The following is a 23,375-nucleotide window of genomic DNA, read 5'->3' as shown; positions in this document are numbered from 1 at the left end:
CTCCCTGGGGAAGTTCTACTGTTTCTGTGGTCAGGTCATGGGGTCCCCATCTATACTAACCTCGATCCCGTTTATTCTCCAACAGTCGTGTTTGTGAGTGTCAAAAGCTGCAAGGTTTTTCCTCACATACTCTTGATATTCTACAGGGGTCTTACTGACCAGTGATTCAAGGTCGTAACCCTCCTTTGGTTTCATGGTGCACACCGTCCCTTTTCCCTGTTTTCCCGGGATAACTATCACCTCACTCTCCTGTCCCGTACAGACTGACCCCCAAAGACAGTGGTTTCTTAAATCCACCAGGATTCCGTGGCCTAGGATGAAGTCAGCCCCCAGGATCCCTCTCCCTTCCTGCTCCCACTTCATCAGGACACAAGTCCACTTAGTGTGGAATGTACCTAAATGAATGGAGAGCGGAACGGAGAATGAGCCGGTCTGTTCAGTGCCTGTGATACCCACCAAGCTGTCACTCGACCTCCTGCATGAGGGAGGCATTTGCCTCGTCTCAGAACCTCCTTGCTCTTTTGCGTCCTCCCAAGTGTTACTCTCCCAGCTCACTGCTTTCGTCCACGTTCTCAGTGTCCACAGCGTGCTGGGTCGCCTCTTACATGCCTTATAAGAACATAAGAACATAAGAAATAGGAACAGGAGTAGACCATCTAGTCCCTCGAGCCTGCTCCGCCATTCAACAAGATCATGGCTGATCTGGCCGTGGACTCAGCTCCACTTACCCGCCCGCTCCCCAGAACCCTTAATTCCCTTATTGGTTAAAAATCTATCTATCTGTGATTTGAATACATTCAATGAGCTAGCCTCAACTGCTTTCTTGGGCAGAGAATTCCACAGATTCACAACCCTCTGGGAGAAGAAATTCCTTCTCAATTCGGTTTTAAATTGGCTCCCCCGTATTTTGAGGTTGTGCCCCCCGACCAGTGGAAACAACCTCTCTGCCTCTATCTTGTCTATCCCTTTCATTATTTTAAATGTTTCTATAAGATCCCCTATAATCCTTCTGAACTCCAACGAGTAAAGACCCAGTCTACTCAATCTATCATCATAAGGTAACCCCCTCATCTCCGGAATCAGCCTCGTGAATCGTCTCCAAAGCTAGTATATCCTTCCTTAAGTAAGGTGACCAAAACTGCACGCAGTACTCCAGGTGCGGCCTCACCAATATCCTATACAGTTGCAGAAGGACCCCCCTGCTTTTGTACTCCATCCCTCTCGCAATGAAGGCCAACATTCCATTCGCCTTCCTGATTACCTGCTGCACCTGCAAACTAACTTTTTGGGATTCATGCACAAGGACCCCCAGGTCCCTCTGCACCGCAGCATGTTGTAATTTCTCCCCATTCAAATAATATTCCCTTTTACTGTTTTTTTTCCCAAGGTGGATGACCTCACACTTTCCAACATTGTATTCCATTTGCCAAACCTTAGCCCATTCGCTTAACCTATCTAAATCTCTTTGCAGCCTTTCTGTGTCCTCTACACAACCCACATTCCCACTAATCTTTGTGTCATCTGCAAATTTTGTTACACTACACTCTGTCCCCTCTTCCAGTTCATCTATGTACATTGTAAACAGTTGTAGTCCCAGCACCGATCCCTGTGGCACACCACTAACCACCGATTTCCAACCTGAAAAGGACCCATTTATCCAGACTCTCTGCTTTCTGTTCGCCAGCCAATTCTCTATCCATGCTAATACATTTCCTCTGACTCCGCGTACCCTTATCTTCTGCAGTAACCTTTTGTGTGGCACCTTATCGAATGCCTTTTGAAAATCTAAATACACCACATCCATCGGTACATCTCTATCCACCATGCTCGTTATATCCTCAAAGAATTCCAGTAAATTAGTTAAACATGATTTCCCCTTCATGAATCCATGCTGCGTCTGCTTGATTACACTATTCCTATTTAGATGTCCTGCTATTTCTTCCTTAATGATAGTTTCAAGCATTTTCCCCACTACAGATGTTAAACTAACCGGCCTATAGTTACCTGCCTTTTGTCTGCCCCCTTTTTTAAACAGAGGCGTTACATTAGCTGCTTTCCAATCCGCTGGTACCTCCCAGAGTTCAGAGACTTTTGGTAGATTATAACGAATGCATCTGCTATAACTTCCGCCATCTCTTTTAATACCGTGGGATGCATTTCATCAGGACCAGGGGACTTGTCTACCTTGAGTCCCATTAGCCTATCCAGCATTACCCCCCTAGTGATAGTGATTGTCTCAAGGTCCTCCCTTCCCACATTTCTGTGACCAGCAATTTTTGGCATGGTTTTTTTGTCTTCCACTGTGAAGACCGAAGCAAACTAATTGTTTAAGGTCTCAGCCATTTCCACATTTCCCATTATTAAATCCCCCTTCTCATCTTCTAAGGGACCAACATTTACTTTAGTCACTCTTTTCCATTTTATATATCTGTAAAAGCTTTTACTATCCGTTTTTATGTTTTGCGAAAGTTTACCTTCGTAATCTATCGTTTCTTTCTTTATTGCTTTCTTAGTCATTCTTTGCTGTCGTTTAAAATTTTCCCAATCTTCTATTTTCCCACTAACCTTGGCCACCTTATACGCATTGGTTTTTAATTTGATACTCTCCTTTATTTCCTTGGTTATCCACGGCTGGTTATCCCTTCTCTTACCGCCCTTCTTTTTCACTGGAATATATATTTGTTGAGCACTATGAAAGAGCTCCTTAAAAGTCCTCCACTGTTTCTCAATTGTGCCACCGTTTAGTCTGTGTTTCAAGTCTACTTTAGCCAACTCTGCCCTCAATCCCACTGTAGTCCCCTTTGTTTAAGCATAGTACGCTCATTTGAGACACTACTTCCTCATCCTCAATCTGTATTACAAATTCAACCATACTGTGATCACTCAGTGAGAGGTAGGTATAAAGAAAGAAAGACATGCATTTCTATAGCGCCTTTCACGACCTCAGGATGTCCCAAAGCACTTTACAATTAAGTATTTTTGAAGTGTGGTCACTGTTGTAATGTGGCAGCCCATTTACGCACAGCAAGCTCCCACTAACAGCAATATGGTAATCATCTATTATAGTAATCTTGTCTGAAGGATAAATATCAGCCAGGACACCAGGTTAACTTCCCTGCTCTTCTTCGAAATAATGCTATGGGATCTTTTACATTCACCTGAGAGAGCAGACGAGGCCTCGGTTTAACGCCTCATCCAAAAGACGGCACCTTTAACAATGCAGCACTCTCTCAGTACTGCACTGGAGTGTCAGCCTAGATTTTTGTGCTCAAGTCTTTGGAGTGGGACTTGAACCCATAACCTTCTGATTCAAAGGAGTACTACCCACTGAGCTATGGCTAACACTGTTGAATGAAAGTAACTGTCCTCAATATCAAGGCAGCATTTGAAAAATGCATGGCGCTAAAGATTCCTAGTGAAGCATCAGTGAGTATGAAAATGAAAACCCTCCAGTGGCTGACGTTATACCTGACATAAAGAAGAAATACTTTCATTTACATATAGCGCCTTTCACAACCACAGGATGTCTCAAAGCGCTTTACAGCCAATTAAGTACTTTTGAAGTGTAGTTATTGTTGGAAACACAACGGACAATTTGTGCACCACAAGCTCCCACAAACAGCAATGTGATAATGATCAGATAATCTGTTTTTTTAGTGATGTTGATTGAGGGATAAATATTGGTTAGGACACTGGGGATTACTCTCCTGCGCTTCTTTGAAATAGTGCCAGAGAGCAGACGGGGCCTCGGTTTAACGTCTCAACCGAAAGACGGCACCTCTGACAGCACTCCCTCAGTATAGTCATCACAGCCCTAGGACATTGCTGCAGCAGAGCAGCGTCCTCAACCCAACCATCTTCATCTGTTTCATCAATGACCTTCTCTCTGTCATAGGTCAGAAGTGTATCTATTTTCTGGTGATTTCACAGGGTTTAGTTCCATTCACAACTCCTCCAATAATGAAGCAATCCATGCCAACCTATAACAGGACCTGGACAAAATCCAGGCTTAGGCTGACAAGTGCCAGATAACAATCACTACCACACAAGTGCCAGGTAATGAACATCTTCAACAAGAAAAGATCCAACCACCTGTCCTGGCCTTCAACAGCACCGCCATCGCCAAGTCCACCATATCAACATCCTTGGGTCACTAATGATCAAAAGTTTATTGAACTAGATACATCAACACTGTGTCTACAAGAGTAGGGCAGAGGCTGGGTGCTCTGCGAAAAGTGACTCACCTCCTGATCCCAAAAAACCCTCTCCATTATCTACAAGGAGTGTGATGAAATACTCACCACTCATCTTGATGGCTGGAATTACAACACTAAAGAAGCTTAACTGTATGCATGACAGAGCAATCCATGTATGATCCTGCCACTAGATCCAATATCCACCCTTTATACAGATAGATTAGCATTTGAAATAGAAAGATAAGTTAAATATGAAGTGCTATGCAATTCCTGCATTTTCTGCCTTTATTTTAGATTTCCAGCATTCGTGATTTTTTTAAAATCTTGCAAGCGGTTGCTACTAAAATTGATGTTTTTTTTGAAAAACTAGATTGTAAATAGTGCAACAGATGAAAGCATTCTCAAAATTACTGACATTAATATTTTTCAGATTGGTATAAGACAAATTCCTTGTTAAATAAAAACTTACATAGAGTTTCATCGTTCGCCAGGCGGCGGAAGCAGTGACAGACCTGGGCCACCTGACAGAGGTCCTGGTGTGGTAACAGGATGAAAACACTAATCCAGATCTCATCAGGCAGATAAAGCCATAGTGAATGGTCATCATCCCCTCTACAAATCTAGTTCAAGATAAAACAAACAGAAGATCAGGATCCAATGCTTTTACTTATGTTCATGCATAGTGAAAACATATAGTGCCATCTCGTGGACAACTGACACAGATGCTTTAGAAAACATAGAAAACATAGAGCAATCTGTGAGAGCAATCTATAAAGAAAGAACTAGGACCGTTTGACCTAGTAGTCCAACAAAATGATGTTTGACAGGAGCTCAAATTTCAAAGAATGCATGTACAGAGACAGTATCTCATGTGATGCTAACACTGTCATGTCTTTTTTAAGGTTTTTATTCATGGGTGACCTATTTTCACATTATTACTGTTCAATAAAGCCGAAAATAAATTGTTGACCTGGGTTGCCCTTTTGAGAGGGAAGTTATCAATGTAACACCTCCTCATTTTTGGTTATATTCACCCCTTTTCCTCCACACCATGTACTCGCTAAAGCCAAAGCTGCTAGGTTTCCATTAATGCATCCCTGGAACCAGCCATTAAAAAATGCGATGGTTGATCCAAGGAGGAGGCGCACCCATTCTCCCTTTATTGAGTCATCTGACTTATGCTTGGTGCTTTCCACAACTGCAGAGCTGAGATTGGTAACTTGTCAGTGTGAGGGATATATAATGGCTTTCTAATAAAATTGGAGCCTTCAGCCCATATCTTAACGATCAACTTAACTAATTAATAAAATAACCAGGATTCCTATCTTTACTTCCTCTTTTCCCCCTCAGCCAATTTTTTCTCCTATCCTGAACATATGAGGGGCTAGAATTTCGGTTGTCGCCGAAAACGGTACTTTTACGCCAAAATTACCGTTTTCACTGCGCTACCATTTTTAGGCCTAAATTTCAGTCTTTACGTCTTGGTAAAGTTGACGTTGCACGAGGATTCGCGGCGTAAACCACGAGTTTCGGCAACTTTATTCCAGTGCCGGTAGTGCTGCGAGAGAGGCCTAGGGAGGGGAGGAAAACAAAAAAAATTGCAAAAGACATTCGCAAAACGCTCACCTACTAAATCGCTGAAAAAGAATTAAAAAGTAAAAACTTTACCTGACCTTTTTTGCAGGTCTTCATGCTTACTGCTGCTGGCAGGGCTGCACCGACAGGTTTGACCTGTCGGTATGCTGCACGTGGCAGAGAGTGCCGAAAGTACGACGGTCGTTTCACGTCAGTGCACCTCTCCCTGGCAGTACGTGGAAGCACCGTCGCAGAAAGGTGCCCGAAGATTACTGCACAAGATAAAAGTTCACGGGGTTGGGGGTAATATATTAGCATGGAGAGAGGATTGGCTAACTAAACAGAAAACAGAGAGTCGGGATAAATGGTTCATTCTTGGGTTGGCAACCAGTAAATAGTGGAGTGTCACAGGGATCAGTGCTGGGACCCCAACTATTTACAATCTATATTAACGACTTGGAAGAAGTGACTGAGTGCAATGTAGCCAAGTTTGATGACGATACAAAGATGGGAGGAAAAGTAATGTGTAAAGAAGACACAAAAAATCTGCAAAAGGACATAGACAGTCTAAGTGAGTGGGCAAAAATTTGGTAGAAGGAGTATAATGTTGGAAAGTGGGGTCATTCACTTTGGCAGAAAAAATCAAAGAGCAAGTTATTATTTAAATGGAGAAAGATTGCAAAGTGCTGCAGTACAGCGGGACCTGGGGGTGCTTGTGCATGAAACACAAAAGGATAGTATGCAGGTACAGCAAATGATCAGGAAGGCCAATGGTATCTTGGCCTTTATTGCATAGGGGATGGAGTATAAAAGCAGGGAAGTCTTGCTACAGCTATATAAGATATTGGAGAGGCCACACCTGGAATACTGGGTGCAGTTTTGATTTCCATATTTACGAAAGGATATACTTGCTTTGGAGGCAGTTCAGAGAAGGTTCACAAGGTTGATTCTGGGGATTAGAGGGTTGACTTATAAGGAAAGGTTGAGTAGGTTGGGCCTCTACTCATTGGAGTTCAGAAGAATGAGAGGTGATCTTATCGAAACGTATAAGATTATGAGGGGGCTTGATAAGGTGGATGCAGAGAGGATGTTTCCACTGATGGGGGAGACTAGAACTAGAGGGTATGATCTTAGAATAAGGGGCCATCCATTTAAAACAGAGATGAGGAGAAATTTCTTCTCTCAGAGGGTTGTTAATCTGTGGAATTCGCTGCCTCAGAGAGCTGTGGAAGCTGGGACATTGAATAAATTTAAGACAGAAATAGACAGTTTCTTAAACGATAAGGGGATAAGGGGTTATGGGGAATGGGCAGGGAAGTAGAGCTGAGTCCACGATCAGATCAACCATGATATTAAATGGCAGAGCAGGCTCGAGGGGCCGTATGGCCTACTCCTGCTCCTATTTCTTATGTTCTTATGTTCTTATATAAGATCCCGCCAACTGGGTTTTCGCCGTGGACAGTGAAATCGCGGCGAAAACCCGGTCGCAAAGTCGCCGAAATTCTAGCCCTAGGTGTAAATTTGGACATGAGAGGGGACGCAAAACAGGCAATAGCGCATCGATCACCTGTTCTACACTCTGCCTTGTATTCACTTCCATTGACTTCAAAAGGACAGAATAGCTGGTGTGTTATCTAACAGTCAGCAAATACAATTCCGCCTGTTTTGTGTCCCCATCCATATCCAATTTCACCCCATTGACTGCTTGCTGTTTCCATAACCACTGGGTGCTATCTAATACCTCACTTATGTGGTCATATTTCATGTGAGTGTCGAGAAGCTATTCAAAAACAGGGAGTATTATAACCGAGCCCAATCCCATCTTTTAAAAAATAAAAAAAGACTTGCATTTACATAGTGCCTTTTATGACCACAGGCCACCCAAAGGGCTTTACAGCAATGAAGTATTTTTGAAGTGCAATCACTATTATATTGTGTTATCACATTACTGTATGTGGGAGCTTGCTGTGCGCAAATTGGCTGCCGCGTTCCCTACATTACAGCAGTGACTACATTTCAAAAGTACTTCATTGACTATAAAGCTCTTTGGGACATCCTGAGGTCGTGAAAGGAGCTATATAAATGCAAGTCTTTTTTTTCTTTTTTAACCTGAGACCTTCATGGTCTATATAGCTCAAATAGTCACTTCCTTAACCAGCGGCGTTCTGGATTTCTTGTACAATATAAACAAGGATAAAATACTTGCCAGTTTGTCACAGGGCTGGAAGGCATTGTTGTTCAAATATTCAGAGGTTTTCCCTAAGAACAAAACAGTACAATAAAATAATTTTGTAATCCATAAAATATAGCAGTTAGATACAGGGAACTCCTATGATCAAACTGTGAAGATTATGAAAGGTTGCAGAAAAACACAGATAGGCTCACAAAATGGACAGACAGATAGCAGATGCAGTTTAATGTAGAAAATGTGATGTAATACATTTTGAAAAAATAAGGAAATAAAATACACCTTAAATTGTGCGATTTTAAAAAGGAATAGAGGGACATTGATATGCGGATTACAAAAAAGATTACAAATATGGTTACAAAAAAGGTAAATGGTATTTTTTGATTTCATATCTAAAGGCACAGAATACAAAAGCATGGTGATTATGTTTAATTTATACAAAATCTTAGGCTTCATTTGTAGCATTGTGTATAGCTTTGGGCAGGATATTAAAGCAATGGGAAAAGTGCAGCATATATTCACTACAATGTTACCACAAATAATGGATTACATTTACAAAGAGAAGAAATGAGGGTGGTTTTCACTGAAGTGGAGAAAGTTAAGGTAGATAGTGATATAGATTAGTTTCACTAGTTGGTGGGTCACTAGTTGGTCGGACACAAAGATAATCACAGTATAATCAAAGGGGAGGTTAAAAAAATAAATCAACACAGTGGGTGGTTACAATATGGAAATCTCTGCCTCAATTCATTGTTGAAGCAGAGTCCAAAGTGAATTAGTTGCTTAAAAACGAGGAACGTTATAGGGCTTGGGAAGTAAGCAAAAGACTGGGATTAGACTAAGTAGCTCATGCAGAGAAAAACATTGGGGCATGCTTAATGGTAAATGGCCTGTTTCTGTGCTATAAAATTCAATAATTCTGTAATGCCAAACATAGGGTGATAGGCCTAAACTTTCTGTTTACAACTCATGAAACCAAACTACAGTTAAAATTAGACCACAGAGTAATAATTTTCTGTTGAAAACCACAATGAATAGACTGGGTGGCACATTGGATTAGCACACTACTCTTTCATCACTGTTTCTGAGGTTTAGACAGAGAAGGGGAGAAATTCACCTCGTTTGCAAATCCCGCTCATGCCCCCAGCCGACTTTCCAGTCCAGATCACGGGGTCCGTGGCACACTGCTTCTGTGCCGGGCGACTGCCATGGCACCCGGCTCCCTGGTGGTGAAGTGGTGGCCCCTTCTCCCCGATGCAGAGTCGGCAGCGTGCCCTCCCCTTTAATGGAAGGGGAGGGCCCTGTGCTCCCGCCAGCGCTACGCGGCGCTGGAAAATTCCCGCAGTTAGTGCCCCCGTCCTGCCCCCGAGGAGGGGGGTGAAATTGGATTAGGCCCTTGCACGCAAATCTCGTGTTGTCTGTTCATTAGTCCACTAAACGTGCTGCTGGTTGGCTCAGTGCTCAACAGGGAGACTAATATCGGGTGCAGTCTGCTGTCCAATTAAAGTTTGCCTGCAGAGTGAAAGGCTCTCTGCACTTCTTAAAGGGGAGGTACTTTGTGGCAGAAGTATCTCATTGTCAATGTAGCTGTAGCAATGGTACAACAGGGAAAGGGCACCTTGTTTCTCTGATGCAGCACTGGAGGCCTTGGTCCAAGGGTATATAGAATGAGACAGGTCCTCTACCCAGAGTGAGCCAGGAGGCCTTCGAGACACACCATGTTTGGACCAAGGCTGTAATAAGGTCTGGAGCTGAGTGCCCTTTACAAAACCCAAACTGAGCACTGAGGAGCAGGTTATTGCTAAGTGCCACTTGATAGCACTTTCGATAACACCTTCCATCACATTGCTGAGGATTGAGAGTAGACTGATGGGGCAGTAATTGATCAGATTGAATTTGTCCTGTTTTTTTTGGAAAGGACATACCTGGGCAGTTTTCCATATTGTCGGGTAGATGGCATTGTTGCAGCTGTACTGGAACAGCTTGCCTGAAGGCACGGCAAGTTCTGGAGCACAAGTCTTCAGCACGTCAGTCGGGGTGTTGTCGGGGCCCATAGCCTTTGCTGTATCCAGTACGCTCAGCCACTTCTTGACATCATGTGGAGTGAAACGAATTGGCTGGAGACTGTCTTCTGTGATGGTGGGACCTCAGGAGGAGGCCGATATGGATCATCCACTCGGCACTTCTGGCTGAAGATGATTGCAAACGCTTCAGCCTGGTTTTTTGCACTTGCGTGCTACGCTCCACCATCATTCAGGATGGGGACATTCATGGAGCCTCCTCTTCCCGTTAGATAATCACAGAAATAATCAAAGGGGAGGTTAGAAAAATAAATCACGACCGGATGTGGCAGGACTGCAGAGCTTTGATCTGATCCGTTGATTGTAGGATCGCTTAGCTCTGTTTATAGCATGCTGCTTCCTCTGCTTAGTCTTGTGTTGCAGCTTCCCCAGGTTGGTACCTAATTTTTAGGTATGCCTGATGCTGCTCCTGGCATGCTCTGCTGCACTCCTCATTGAACCAGGGTTGGTAGAGTGAGGGAAGTGCCGGGCCATGAGGTTACAGATTGTGGTGGAATACAATTCTGCTGCTGCTGATGGCCCACAGCGCCATGTGGATGGCCAGTTTTGAGCTGCTAGATCTGTTCTGAATCTATCCTATTTAGCACGGTGGTAGTCCCACATTACATGATGGAGGGTGTCTTTAGAAACATAGAAACATATAAATTTACAGCGCAGAAAGAGGCCATTTCGGCCCATCGTGTCCATGCCGGCCGACAAAGAGCCCTCGGTCAGCAGCACTGAAGGTTACATATAAACCTATGAACAATGAACAATGGCGGAAAGGTAAAGAGCACCCAGCCCAACCAATCCGCCCCACACAACTGCGACACCCCTTGCACTGAAACATTCTACACTCCACCCCAACTGGAGCCATGTGATCTCCTGGGAGAGGCAAAAACCAAATAAAAACCCAGGCCAATTTAGGGGAAAAAAATCTGGGAAAATTCCTCTCCGACCCATCCAGAGGATCGAAACTAGTCCAGGAGATCACCCTGGCCATATTCTATTCCCTGCAGTACTTACCATCATATCTACGCCGGCCAACAAGAGATTAACCAGTCTAATCCCAATTACCAGCTCTAGGTCCATTAAGTGCCCATCCAACCATCTCTTAAATGTGGTGAGGGTTTCTGCAACCACCACTCTTCCAGGCAGTGAGTTCTAGAAAACCACAGCCCCCTGCGTAAAGAAGCCCCCCCTCAAATCCCCTCTAAACCTCCACCAACCACCTTAAAACTATGACCCCTCGTAATAGACCCCACCCCCAATGGAAATAGGCCCTTGCTATCCACTATATCCAGGCCCCTCAATAATTTGTACTCCTCTCAACCTCCTCTGTTCCAATGAGAACAAACCCAGCCTATCCAATTTGTCGTCATAACTAAGGTTCTCCATTCCAGGCAACATCCTAGTAAATCTCCTCTGCATCCTATCACGTCCTTCCTATAATACAGCGACCAGAACTGCACGCAGAACTCCAGTTGTGGCCTAACCAAAGTATTTAAGCATAACCTCCCTGCTCCTAAATTCTATGCCCCGGCCAATAAAGGCAAGCATTCCGTATGCTTTCATAAGCACCTTATCCACCTGTCCTGCTACTTTCAGGGATCCATGGACAAGTATTACAAGGTCCCTTTGTTCATCTACACTATTAAGTGACCTACCACTTAATGTGTATACCCTATCCTTAGTCGCTCTCCCAAAGTGCATCACCTCACATTTCTCTTAATTAAATTCCATTGGCCACTGCTCTGCCCACCTGACCAGTAGATTGATATCCTCCTGCAGCCCATGTCTTTCCTCTTCATTATCAACTACACAGCCAATTTTAGTGTAATCTGCAAACTTCTTAATCATACTCCCTATATTCAAATCTAAATCATTGCTATATGCACAAAAAGGGACCCAGTACTGAGCCCTGCGGAACCCCACTGGAAACATCCTTCCAGTCACAAAAGCATCTATCAACTATCACCCTTTGCTTCCTACCTCTAAGCCAATTTTGGATCCAACTTGCCACTTTGCCCTGTATCCCATGGGCTTTAACCTTCATGACCAGTCTACCATGTGGGACCTTATCAAAAGCTTTGCTAAAGTCCATATATTACATCGTACGCACTACCTTCATCGACCCTCTTGCTTACCTCCTTAAAAAATTCAATCAGGTTAGTCAAACATGATCTCCCCAGAACAAATCCGTGCTGACTGTCCCTAATTAATCCTTGCCTTTCCAAATATAGATTTATCCTGTCTTTCAGGATTTTTTCCAATAATTTTCCCACTACTGAGGTTAGGCTGACAGGCCTGTAATTACTCGGCCTATCCCTATCTCCATTCTTAAACAAGGGTACTACATTAGCAGTCCTCCAATCCTCCGGCACCATGCCCAAATCCAAAAAGGACTTGAAAATGATGGTCAAGGCCTCTGCTATTTCCTCTTTTACTTCGTCCAACAGCCTGGGATGCATTTCATCCGGTTCTGGGGACTTATCTACTTTCAAAGCTACTAAACCCCATAATACTTCTTTTCTCACTATATTTATTTCAACCAGAATATCACACTCCTCCTCGATAGCAGTATCTGCATTGCCCCTTTCCTTCGTGAAAACAGATGCAAAGTATTCATTAAGAACATTACCAACATCTTCCGCCTCCACACAAAGATTACCCTCATGGTCTCTAATAGGCCCAACTCTTTCTTTAGTTACCCTCTTACTCTTAATATATTTATAGAACATCTTTAGGTTTTCCTTAATTTTACTAGCCAAGAATTTTTCGTGCTCTCTCTTAGCATTCCTAATATCCTTTTTAATTTTGCCTCTTAACTTTCTATATTCGTCTAAAGATTCTATAGTATTTAGCCGTTGGTATATGACATAAGGGGAGCTTCCCTTTTTTTCTTTATCCTCCCCTGTAAGTCCCTAGACATCCAGGGGACTCTAGAATTATTATTCCCACTCTTTTTCTTTAAGGGCACATGTTTGGCCTGAGCCTTCCAGATCTTCTCCTCCCCACTGTTCCGACACTGATTTACCCACAAGTAGCTGTTTCCAGTCCAATGTGGCCAAATTACTCCTTAACTCAGCAAAATTAGCTTTTCCCCAATTCAGGACTTTTATTCCAGGCCTATCCTTGTCCTTATCCATAACCAACTTGAATCTGACTGAATTATGGTCACTAGTACCCAAGTGCTCTCCTACTAAGTGTTCTGTATTTAACCCTTGGTAACCTGCATCACACCAGCACCAGAGGGCCCACGTGTTGAAGCCCCAAGGGATCCCAGCATCCCTTGGGAGCACTGTATATATAAGCAGGCCACCCACGAGGTACCTGCACTCTGGAGTCTTATTAAAGGAGCTAAGGTCACACTTACTCATTGCTCACAGTATTCAGTTTCATCCTTTATTATGAGCGTATCAATTGGCGACAAGATAATGAAAAACCACGCGAAAATGCAAAGAACAGTTGGTATACTGGAGAAGTTCTCAGAAGGGGATGATCGGGAGGCCTTCGTGGAGAGACACAATCAATACTTCGTGGCCAACGAGCTGGAAGGGGATGAGAATGCTGCCAAACGAAGGGCGATCTTCCTTACCATCTGTGGGGCAACAACTTATGGCCTCATGAAGAATCTTCAAGCTCCGGTAAAACCAACAACTAAATCCTATGAAGAATTGTGTATGCTGGTCCGGGGGCACCTAAATCCTAAAGAAAGCGTTTTGATGGCGAGGTATCGGTTCTACACGTGTCTAACGGTCGGAGGGCCAGGAAGTGGCGAGCTACGTCGCCGAACTAAGGCGCCTTGCAGGACATTGCCGCACATTGTTTGGCAGAAGCTGGCTGGAAAAAATCCACTGGAACTGGGACGACATCCAAGCGCTTTCATCCGTCGACGACGCCTCATGTGCCCAGGTTCTGAGCAGATTTCCATCGTTGTTTGAGCCAGGCATTGGAAGCTTCTCAGGTAGTCCGATTGTCCCGGTACTTAAAGGTGACGGCACGGTCAGAATTTGTGGGGACTATAAAGTAACGATTAACCGTTTTTCGCTACAGGACCAGTACCCGCTACCCAAGGCAGATGACCTATTTGCGACCCGGGCTGGAGGGAAGATGTTTGCCAAGTTGGACTTGACCTCGGCTTACATGACGCAGGAGCTGCAGGAATCTTCGAAAGGCCTCATCTGCATCAACACGCACAAAGGTCTGTTCATCTATAACAGATGCCCGTTCGGGATTCGGTCGTCCGCGGCAATCTTCCAACGGAACATGGAGAGCTGCTAAAATCGGTCTCTCGCACTGTGGTTTTCCAGGACGACATACTGGTGACAGGTCAGGACACCATTGAGCACATGAAGAATCTGGAAGAGGTTCTTAATCGGTTGGATCGCGTGGGACTCAGGTTGAAACGCTCGAAGTGTGTTTTCTTGGCATCGGAGAGCGAGTTCTTGGGAAGAAGAATCGCAGCAGACGCCAAGACGGAGGCCATCAAGAAAGCGCCGAGACCACAGAACGTGACGAAGCTGCGATCGTTCCTGGGACTCCTCAACTGTTTCGGTAATTTCCTACCCGGGTTAAGCACCTTGTTAGAACCCCTACAAGTGCTACTGCGCAAGGGAGACAAGTGGGTATGAGGGAAATCACAAGAGGCTGCCTTTGAGAAAGCCAGAAATCTGTTGTGTTCAAACATACTGCTTGTCCTGTATAACCCATGTAAACAATTAGTGCTCGCTTGCGATGTATCGTCATACTGGGTTGGGTGTGTGTTACAACAGACTAATGAATCGGGGATTTTGCAACCGGTTGCTTACCGGTCCAGGAGTTTGTCCAAGACTGAAAGGGCCTACAGCATGATTGAAAAAGAGGCTCTGGCGTGCGTTTACGGGGTGAAAAAAATGCACCAATACTTGTTTGGCCTCAAGTTTGAGCTTGAAACTGACCACAAGCCGCTCATATCGTTATTCTCTGAGAGCAAAGGGATTGACACCAATGCCTCTGCCCGCATCCAAAGATGGGCGCTCAAGCTGTCGGCATACAACTATGTAATCCACCATAGACTGGGCACAGAGAACTGCGCTGATGCTCTCCGGGGTGAAAATAGCACAGCCTGCGGACTTGCTCAAGGTAATGGATGCATTTGAAAACGAAAAGTCACCCGTTGCGGCCCGCCAGATCAGGACCTGGACCAGCCAGGATCCTTTACTGTCCTTGGTAAAAAACTGTGTCTTCCATGGGAGCTGGTCCAGCGTCCCAGCGCAGATGCAGGAGACGATTAAGCCATTCCACAGGCACAAAGACAAAATGTCCTTGCAGGCGGACTGTCTGTTGCGGGGTAAGCGCATGAACTGGAAGCAATACGGTGGAGGAGGATTTCCTGGAGTGCATAAGGGATGATTTTCTAGACCAATATGTCGAGGAACCAACTAGGATGGAGGCCATCCTAGACTGGGTGTTGTGTAATGAGAGAGGATTAATTAGCAATCTCATTGTGCGAGGCCCCTTGGGGAAGAGTGACCATAATATGGTGGAATTCTGCATTAGGTTGGAGAATGAAACAGTTAATTCAGAGACCATGGTCTAGAACTTAAAGAAGGGTAACTTTGAAGGTATGAGGCGTGAATTGGCGAAGATAGATTGGCGAATGATATTTAAGGGGTTGACTGTGGATGGGCAATGGCAGACATTTAGAGACCGCATGGGTGAACTACAACAATTGTACATTCCTGTCTGGCGTAAAAATAAAAAAGGGAAGGTGGCTCAACCGTGGCTATCTAGGGAAATCAGGGATAGTATTAAAGCCAAGGAAGTGGCATACAAATTGGCCAGAAATAGCAGCGAACCTGGGGACTGGGAGAAATTTAGAACTCAGCAGAGGAGGACAAAGGGTTTGATTAGGGCAGGGAAAATGGAGTACGAGAAGAAGCTTGCAGGGAACATTAAGGCGGATTGCAAAAGTTTCTATAGGTATGTAAAGAGAAAAAGGTTAGTAAAGACAAACGTAGGTCCCCTGCAGTCAGAATCAGGGGAACAAAGAAATGGCAGACCAATTGAACAAGTACTTTGGTTCAGTATTCACTAAGGAGGACACAAACAACCTTCCGGATATAAAAGGGGTCAGAGGGTCTAGTAAGGAGGAGGAACTGAGGGAAATCTTTATTAGTCGTGAAATTGTGTTGGGGAAATTGATGGGATTGAAGGCCGATAAATCCCCAGAGCCTGATGGACTGCATCCCAGAGTACTTAAGGAGGTGGCCTTGGAAATAGTGGATGCATTGACAGTCATTTTCCAACATTCCATTGACTCTGGATCAGTTCCTATCGAGTGGAGGGTAGCCAATGTAACCCCACTTTTTAAAAAAGGAGGTAGAGAGAAAGCAGGGAATTATAGACCGGTCAGCTTGACCTCAGTAGTGGGTAAAATGATGGAATCAATTATTAAGGATGTCATAGCAGCGCATTTGGAAAATGGTGACATGATAGGTCCAAGTCAGCATGGATTTGTGAAAGGGAGATCATGCTTGACAAATCTTCTGGAATTTTTTGAGGATGTTTCCAGTAAAGTGGAAAAAGGAGAACCAGTTGATGTGGTATATTTGGATTTTCAGAAGGCTTTCGACAAGGTCCCACACAGGGGATTAATGTGCAAAGTTAAAGCACATGGGATTGGGAGTAGTGTGCTGACGTGGATTGAGAACTGGTTGTCAGACAGGAAGCAAAGAGTAGGAGTAAATGGGGACTTTTCAGAATGGCAGGCAGTGACTAGTGGGGTACCGCAAGGTTCTGTGCTGGGGCCCCAGCTGTTTACATTATACATTAATGATTTAGATGAGGGGATTAAATGTAGTATCTCCAAATTTGCAGATGACACTAAGTTGGGTGGCAGTGTGAGCTGCGAGGAGGATGCTATGAGGCTGCAGAGTGACTTGGATAGGTTAGGTGAGTGGGCAAATGCGTGGCAGATGAAGTATAATGTGGATAAATGCGAGGTTATCCACTTTGGTGGTAAAAACAGAGACAGACTATTATCTGAATGGTGACAGATTAGGAAAAGGGAAGGTGCAACGAGACCTGGGTGTCATGGTACATCAGTCATTGAAGGTTGGCATGCAGGTACAGCAGGCGGTTAAGAAAGCAAATGGCATGTTGGCCTTCATAGCGAGGGGATTTGAGTACAGGGGCAGGGAGGTGTTGCTACAGTTGTACAGGGCATTGGTGAGGCCACACCTGGAGTATTGTGTACAGTTTTGGTCTCCTAACTTGAGGAAGGACATTCTTGCTATTGAGGGAGTGCAGCGAAGATTCACCAGACTGATTCCCGGGATGGTGGGACTGACCTATCAAGAAAGATTGGATCAACTGGGCTTGTATTCACTGGAGTTCAGAAAAGTGAGAGGGTACCTCATAGAAACGTTTAAAATTCTGACGGGTTTAGACAGGTTGGATGCAGGAAGAATGTTCCCAATGTTGGGGAGGTCCAGAACCAGGGGTCACAGTCTCAGGATAAGGGGTAAGCCATTTAGGACCGAGATGAGGAGAAACTTCTTCACCCAGAGAGTGGTGAACCTGTGGAATTCTCTACCACAGAAAGTAGTTGAGGCCAATTCACTAAATATATTCAAAAGGGAGTTAGATGAAGTCCTTGCTACTCGGGGGATCAAGGGGTGTGGCATGAAAGCAGGAAGGGGGTACTGAAGTTTCATGTTCAGCTATGGACTCATTGAATGGCGGTGCAGGCTAGAAGGGCTGAATAGCCTGCTCCTGCACCTATTTTCTATGTTTCTATGGTCTTGCCCAAGAAGGGCAGAGAAACGTTCATTTGTGACCTACACAGCACCCACCCAGGCATTGTAATGATGAAAGCCATAGCCAGATCCTATGTGTGGTGGCCCGGCATCGACTCAGATTAAGAGTCATGCGTGCGCCAGTGCAACACTTGCTCTCAGCTGTGAGCAATGCACCCAGAGAGGCACTGCTAAGTTTGTGGTCATGGCCCTCCAAACCGTGGTCGAGTATCCACATGGACTATGCGGGCCCATTTCTAGGCAAAATGTTCTTGGTTGTCGTGGATGCTTATTCAAATTGGATTGAATGTGTAATAATGTCTGTAAGCACGTCCACAGCCACCATCGAAAACCTATGAGCCATGTTTGCCACACACAGCCTGCCTGATGTCCTAGTCAGCGACAATCGGCCGTGTTTCACCAGTGCCGAATTCAAGGAATTCATGACCCGCAATGGGATCAAGCACGTTACATCTGCCCCAGTCAAGCCCGGATCCAATGGCCAGGCAGAACGGGCAGTTCAGACTATCAAGCAAAGCTTGAAACGCGTTTTGGAAGGCTTCCTGGAGACCCGGCTGTCCCGAGTGCTGCTCAGCGACCGCACCAGACCCCACTCGCTCACCAGGGTTCCCCCAGCCGAGCTGTTCATGAAAAGGGCGCTCAAAACAAGGCTCTCTCTTGTCCACCCTGATCTCCATGATCATGTGGAGGGCAGGCGGCATCAACAAAGTATGTACCATGACCGCGCAAATTTGTCACGCGATATTGAGGTCAAGGATCCTGTGTTTGTACTCAATTATGGACATGGTCCCAAATGGCTCGCTGGCACGGTCATAGCCAAAGAGGGGAGTAGGGTGTTTCAGGTCAAATTGGCCAAAGGACGTGCAGAAAACACTTGGACCAAATCAAATTGCGGTTCACCAACAGCTATGAACAACCTGAAGAAGACACCACCAACTTCGACCCTCCAACACACAAACAAGTGGCAACCGACATCACGACCACGAAGCCGAACTCACCATCCCCAGCAGCCTGGCAAGGCCAGCTGCCCAGCAGCCCAGTGAAGAACCAACCAACTCACTCACCCGCATTTGTATCAAAACGATCGACAAGGGAGCGAAAAGCCCCTTCGTCTCACCCTGTAAATAAGTGTACTATTAACTTTACGAGAGAGTGATGTTATGTATTTTACCCTTGGTAACTTGTATCACACCACCACCAGAGGGCCTACCTGTTGGAGTCCCAAGGGATCCCTTGGGAGCACTGTATATAAGCAGACTACCCACGAGGTACCTGCACTCTGGAGTCTTATTAAAGGAGCTAAGGTCACACTTACTTATTGCTCTCAGTACTCAGTTTCATCCCTTATTATGATCGTATCACTAATACCCCTTCAACCTGCCTAGCTTCATTCCCCAAAACTAAATCCAAAACCGCCCCCTCTCGTGTTGAGCTTGCTACATACTGACTAAAAAAGTTCTCTTGAAAGCATTTCAAGAATTCCGCACCCTCTATACCCTTCACACTATATTTGTCCCAATCAATATTTGGGTCGTTAAAATCCCCTACTATTTGCTCCTCTATCTCCCTCCCACTGTTTGGGAGTCGATAATACATGCTCAGCAGTGTGATCGTCCCTTTTTTATTTTTTTATTCGACCCATATGGCCTAATTTGATGATCTCGCTCACATATCATCCCTCCTCATCGCTGTAATGGTTTCTTTAATCAATACCGCGACACCCCCCGCCCCAATTTTTAGCCCCCTCTATGTCTTGCCTAAAAAACCTGCAACCAGGAATACTGATTTGCCAAACCTGCCCTTTTTTCAGCCATGTTTCTGTAATGCCCTTGAAGAAAAAGGTTGGGAAAAATAATTCTAGAGCCCCCTGGATGTCTAGGGACTTACAGGGGACGATTAAGAAAAAAAGGGACGCATATGTCATATATCAACGGCTAAATATTATGGAATCTTTAGAGGAATATAGAAAGTTAAGAGGCAAAATTAAAAAGGATATTAGGAATGCTAAGAGAGAGCACGAGAAATTCTTTGCCAGTAAAATTAAGGAGAACCCTAAGATGTTTTATAAATATATTAAGAGTAAGAGGATAACTAAAGAAAGGGTAGGGCCTATTAGAGACAATAAGGGTAATCTTTGTGTGGAGACGGAAGATGTTGGTAGGGTTCTTAACAAAAACCTTGCATCTGTTTTCACAAAGGAAAGGGGCAAGGCAGATAGTGCTATCAAGGAGGAGTGTGATATTCTGGATGAAATAAATATAGTGAGAGAGGAAGTATTAAGGGGTTTAGCAGCTTTGAAAGAAGATAAGTCCCCAAGCCCAGATGAAATGCATCCTAGGCTGTTGAGCGAAGTAAAAGAGGAAATAGCAGAGGCCTTGACCATCATTTTCCAGTCCTCTTTGGATCTGGGCATGGTGCTGGAGGATTGGAGGACTGCTAATGTAGTACCCTTGTTTAAGAAGAGAGAAAGGGATAGGCCGAGTAATTACAGGCCTGTCAGCCCAACCTCAGTGGTGGGAAAATTATTGGAAAAAATCCTGAAAGACAGAATAAATCTGCATTTGGAAAGGCAAGGATTAATTAGGGATAGTCAGCACGGATTTGTTAAGGGAAGATCGTGTCTGACTAATCTGATTGAATTTTTTGAGGTAACCAAGAGGGTTGATGAGGGTAGGGCGTACGATGTATGGACTTTAGCAAAGCTTTTGATAATGTCCCATATGGTAGACTGGCCATGAAGGTTAAAGCCCATGGGATACAGGGCAACGTGTCAAGTTGGATCCAAAGTTGGCTTGGAGGTAGGAAGCAAAGGGTAATGATTGATGGATGTTTTTGTGACTGGAAGGATGTTTCCAGCGGGGTTCCGCAGGACTTAGTACTGGGACCCTTGCTTTTTGTAGTATATATCAATGATTTAGATTTGAATATAGGGAGTATGATTAAGAAGTTTGCTGACGACACTAAAATTAGCTGTGTGGTTGATAATAAAGAGGAAAGTCATGGGCTGCAGAAGGATATCAATCTACTGGTCAGGTGAGCAGAGCAGTGGCAAATGGAATTAAATTCACAGAAGTGTGAGGTGATGGACTTTGGATGGGCTAATAAGGAAAGGGTATACACATTAGTGAAGACCAACGTAGGTCCTTTGCAGTCAGAATCAGGTGAATTTATAATGGGGAACAAAGAAATGGCAGACCAATACAAATACTTTGGATCTGTCTCACTAAGGAAGGCACAAATACCCTTCCAGAAATACTAGGGGTTTGAGGATCGAGCGAGAAGGAGGAACTGAAAAAAATCCTTATTAGTCAGGAAATTGTGTTAGGGAAATTGATGGGATTGAAGGCCGATAAATCCCCAGGGCCTGATAGGCCGCATTTCAGAGTACTTAATGAAGTGGCCCTAGAAATAGTGGATGCATTGGTTATCATTTTCCAACATTCTATTGACTCTGGATCAGTTCCTATGGACTGGAGGGTAGCTAATGTAACACCACTTTTTAAAAAAGGAGGGAAGAGAGAAAACAGGGAATTATAGACCAGTTAGCCTGACATCGGTGGTGGGGAAAATGTTGGAATCAATTATTAAAGATGAAATAGCAGCGCATTTGTAAAGCAATGACAGGATCGGTCCAAGTCAGCATGGATTTATGAAAGGGAAATCATGTTTGACAAATCTTCTAGAAATTTTTGAGGATGTAACTAGTAGAGTGAACAAGGGAGAACCAGTGGACGTGGTGTATTTGGACTTTCAAAACGCTTTTGACAAGGTCCCACACAAAAGATTATTGTGCAAAATTAAAGCACATGGTATTGGGGGTAATGTATTGACGTGGATAGAGAACTGGTTGGCAGACAGGAAGCAGAGAGTCGGAATAAACGGGTCCATTTCAGAATGGCAGGTAGTGACTAGTGGGGTGCAGCAGGGCTCAGTGCTGGGACCCCAGCTATTTACAATATACATCAATGATTTAGATGAAGGAATTGAATGTAATATCTCCAAGTTTGTAGATGACACTAAGCTGGGTGGCGGTGTGAGCTGTCAGGAGGATGCTAAGAGGCTGCAGGGTGACTTGCACAGGTTAGGTGAGTGGGCGAATGCATGGCAGATGCAGTATAATGTGGATAAATGTGAGGTTATCCACTTTGGTGGCAAAAACAGGAAGACAAACTATTATCTGAATGGTGACAGATTAGGAAAAGGGGGGTGCAACGAGACCTGGGTGTCATGGTACATCAGTCATTGAAGTTTGGCATGTAGGTACAGCAGGCGGTGAAGAAGGCAAATGGCATGTTGGCCTTCATAGCTAGAGGATTTGAGTATCGGAGCAGGGAGGTCTTACTGCAGTTGTACAGAGACTTGGTGAGGCCACACCTGGAATATTGTGTTCAGTTTTGGTCTCTTAATCTGAGGAAGGACATTCTTGCTATTGAAGGAGTACAGCGAAGGTTCACCAGATTGATTCTTGGGATGGCAGGACTGACATATGAGGAGAGACTGGATCAACTGTGCTTGTATCCACTGGAGTTTAGAAGAATGAGAGGGGATCTCATAGAAACATATAAAATTCTGACGGGATTGGACAGGTTAGAGGCAGGAAGAATGTTCCCGTTGCTGGGGAGTTCCAGAACCAGGGGTCACAATGTAAGAATAAGGCGTAAGCCATTTAGGACCGAGATGAGGAGAAACTTCTTCACTCAGAGAGTGGTTAACATGTGGAATTCTCTACCGCAGAAAGTTGTTGAGGCCAGTTCATTAGATATATTGAAAAGGGAGTTAGATATGGCCCTTATGGCCAAAGGGATCAAGGAGTATGGAGAGGAAGCAGGAAAGGGATACTGAGGTTGAATGATTAGCCATGATCTTATTGAATGGCGGTGCAGGCTCGAAAGGCCGAATGGCACCTAATTTCTGTGTTTCTACATTTCTATTAAGCAGTAGGCCACTTAATAGTATAGATGAACAAAGAGACCTTGGGGTGCTTGTCCACAGATCCCTGAAAGTAGCAGGCCAGGTGGATAAGGTGGTTAAGAAGGCATACGGAATGCTTGCCTTTATTGGCCGAGGCACAGAATATAAGAGCAGGGAGGTTATGCTTAAATTGTGTAATACTTTGGTTAGGCCACAGCTGGAGTATTGCGTGCAGTTCTGCTCGCCGTATTATAGGAAGGACGTGATTGCACTGGAGAGGATGCAGAGGAGATTTACTATGATGCTGCCTGGAATGGAGAATCTTAGTTATGAGGGCAGATTGGATAGGTTGAGTTTGTTCTCATTGGAACAGAGGAAGTTGAGAGGAGACATCATTGAGGTGTACAAAATATTGAAGGGCCTGGACATAGTGAATAGTAAGGGTCTATTTCCATTGGTAGAGGGGTCTATTATGAGTTTTAAGGTGGTTGGTGGAAGGTTTAGAGGGGATTTGAGGGAGGGCTTCTTTACGCAGAAGGTTGTGGGGATCTGGAACTCGCTGCCTGAAAGAGTGGTGGATGCAAAAACCCTCACCACTTTTAAGAGATGGTTGGATGGGCACTTAAAGTGCAGTAACCTACAG

General features: G+C 44.6%; 1 protein-coding gene across 5 annotated transcripts in view; it reads right to left on the bottom strand.

Annotated features, from left to right (window-relative positions):
• LOC139265471 (uncharacterized) overlaps positions 1–23,375 on the bottom strand; it is a 359,824-nt gene that overhangs the window by 247,741 nt on the left and 88,708 nt on the right. For all 5 annotated transcript variants that reach the window (XM_070882494.1, XM_070882503.1, XM_070882509.1 and 2 more), the window contains 2 exons: positions 7,978–8,030; positions 4,666–4,816 (listed from right to left, as the gene is read on the bottom strand). In XM_070882494.1, the coding sequence (XP_070738595.1) occupies positions 4,666–4,816; positions 7,978–8,030 (204 nt within the window). The remainder of the gene's footprint in view (positions 1–4,665; positions 4,817–7,977; positions 8,031–23,375) is intronic.

The sequence above is a fragment of the Pristiophorus japonicus genome, chromosome 1, assembly GCF_044704955.1.
Source record: "Pristiophorus japonicus isolate sPriJap1 chromosome 1, sPriJap1.hap1, whole genome shotgun sequence".
In the NCBI taxonomy this organism is placed as follows: Eukaryota; Metazoa; Chordata; class Chondrichthyes; family Pristiophoridae; genus Pristiophorus; species Pristiophorus japonicus.
Note: the sequence above shows the minus strand (reverse complement) of the source record. Positions and strands in the feature narration are given on the sequence as shown.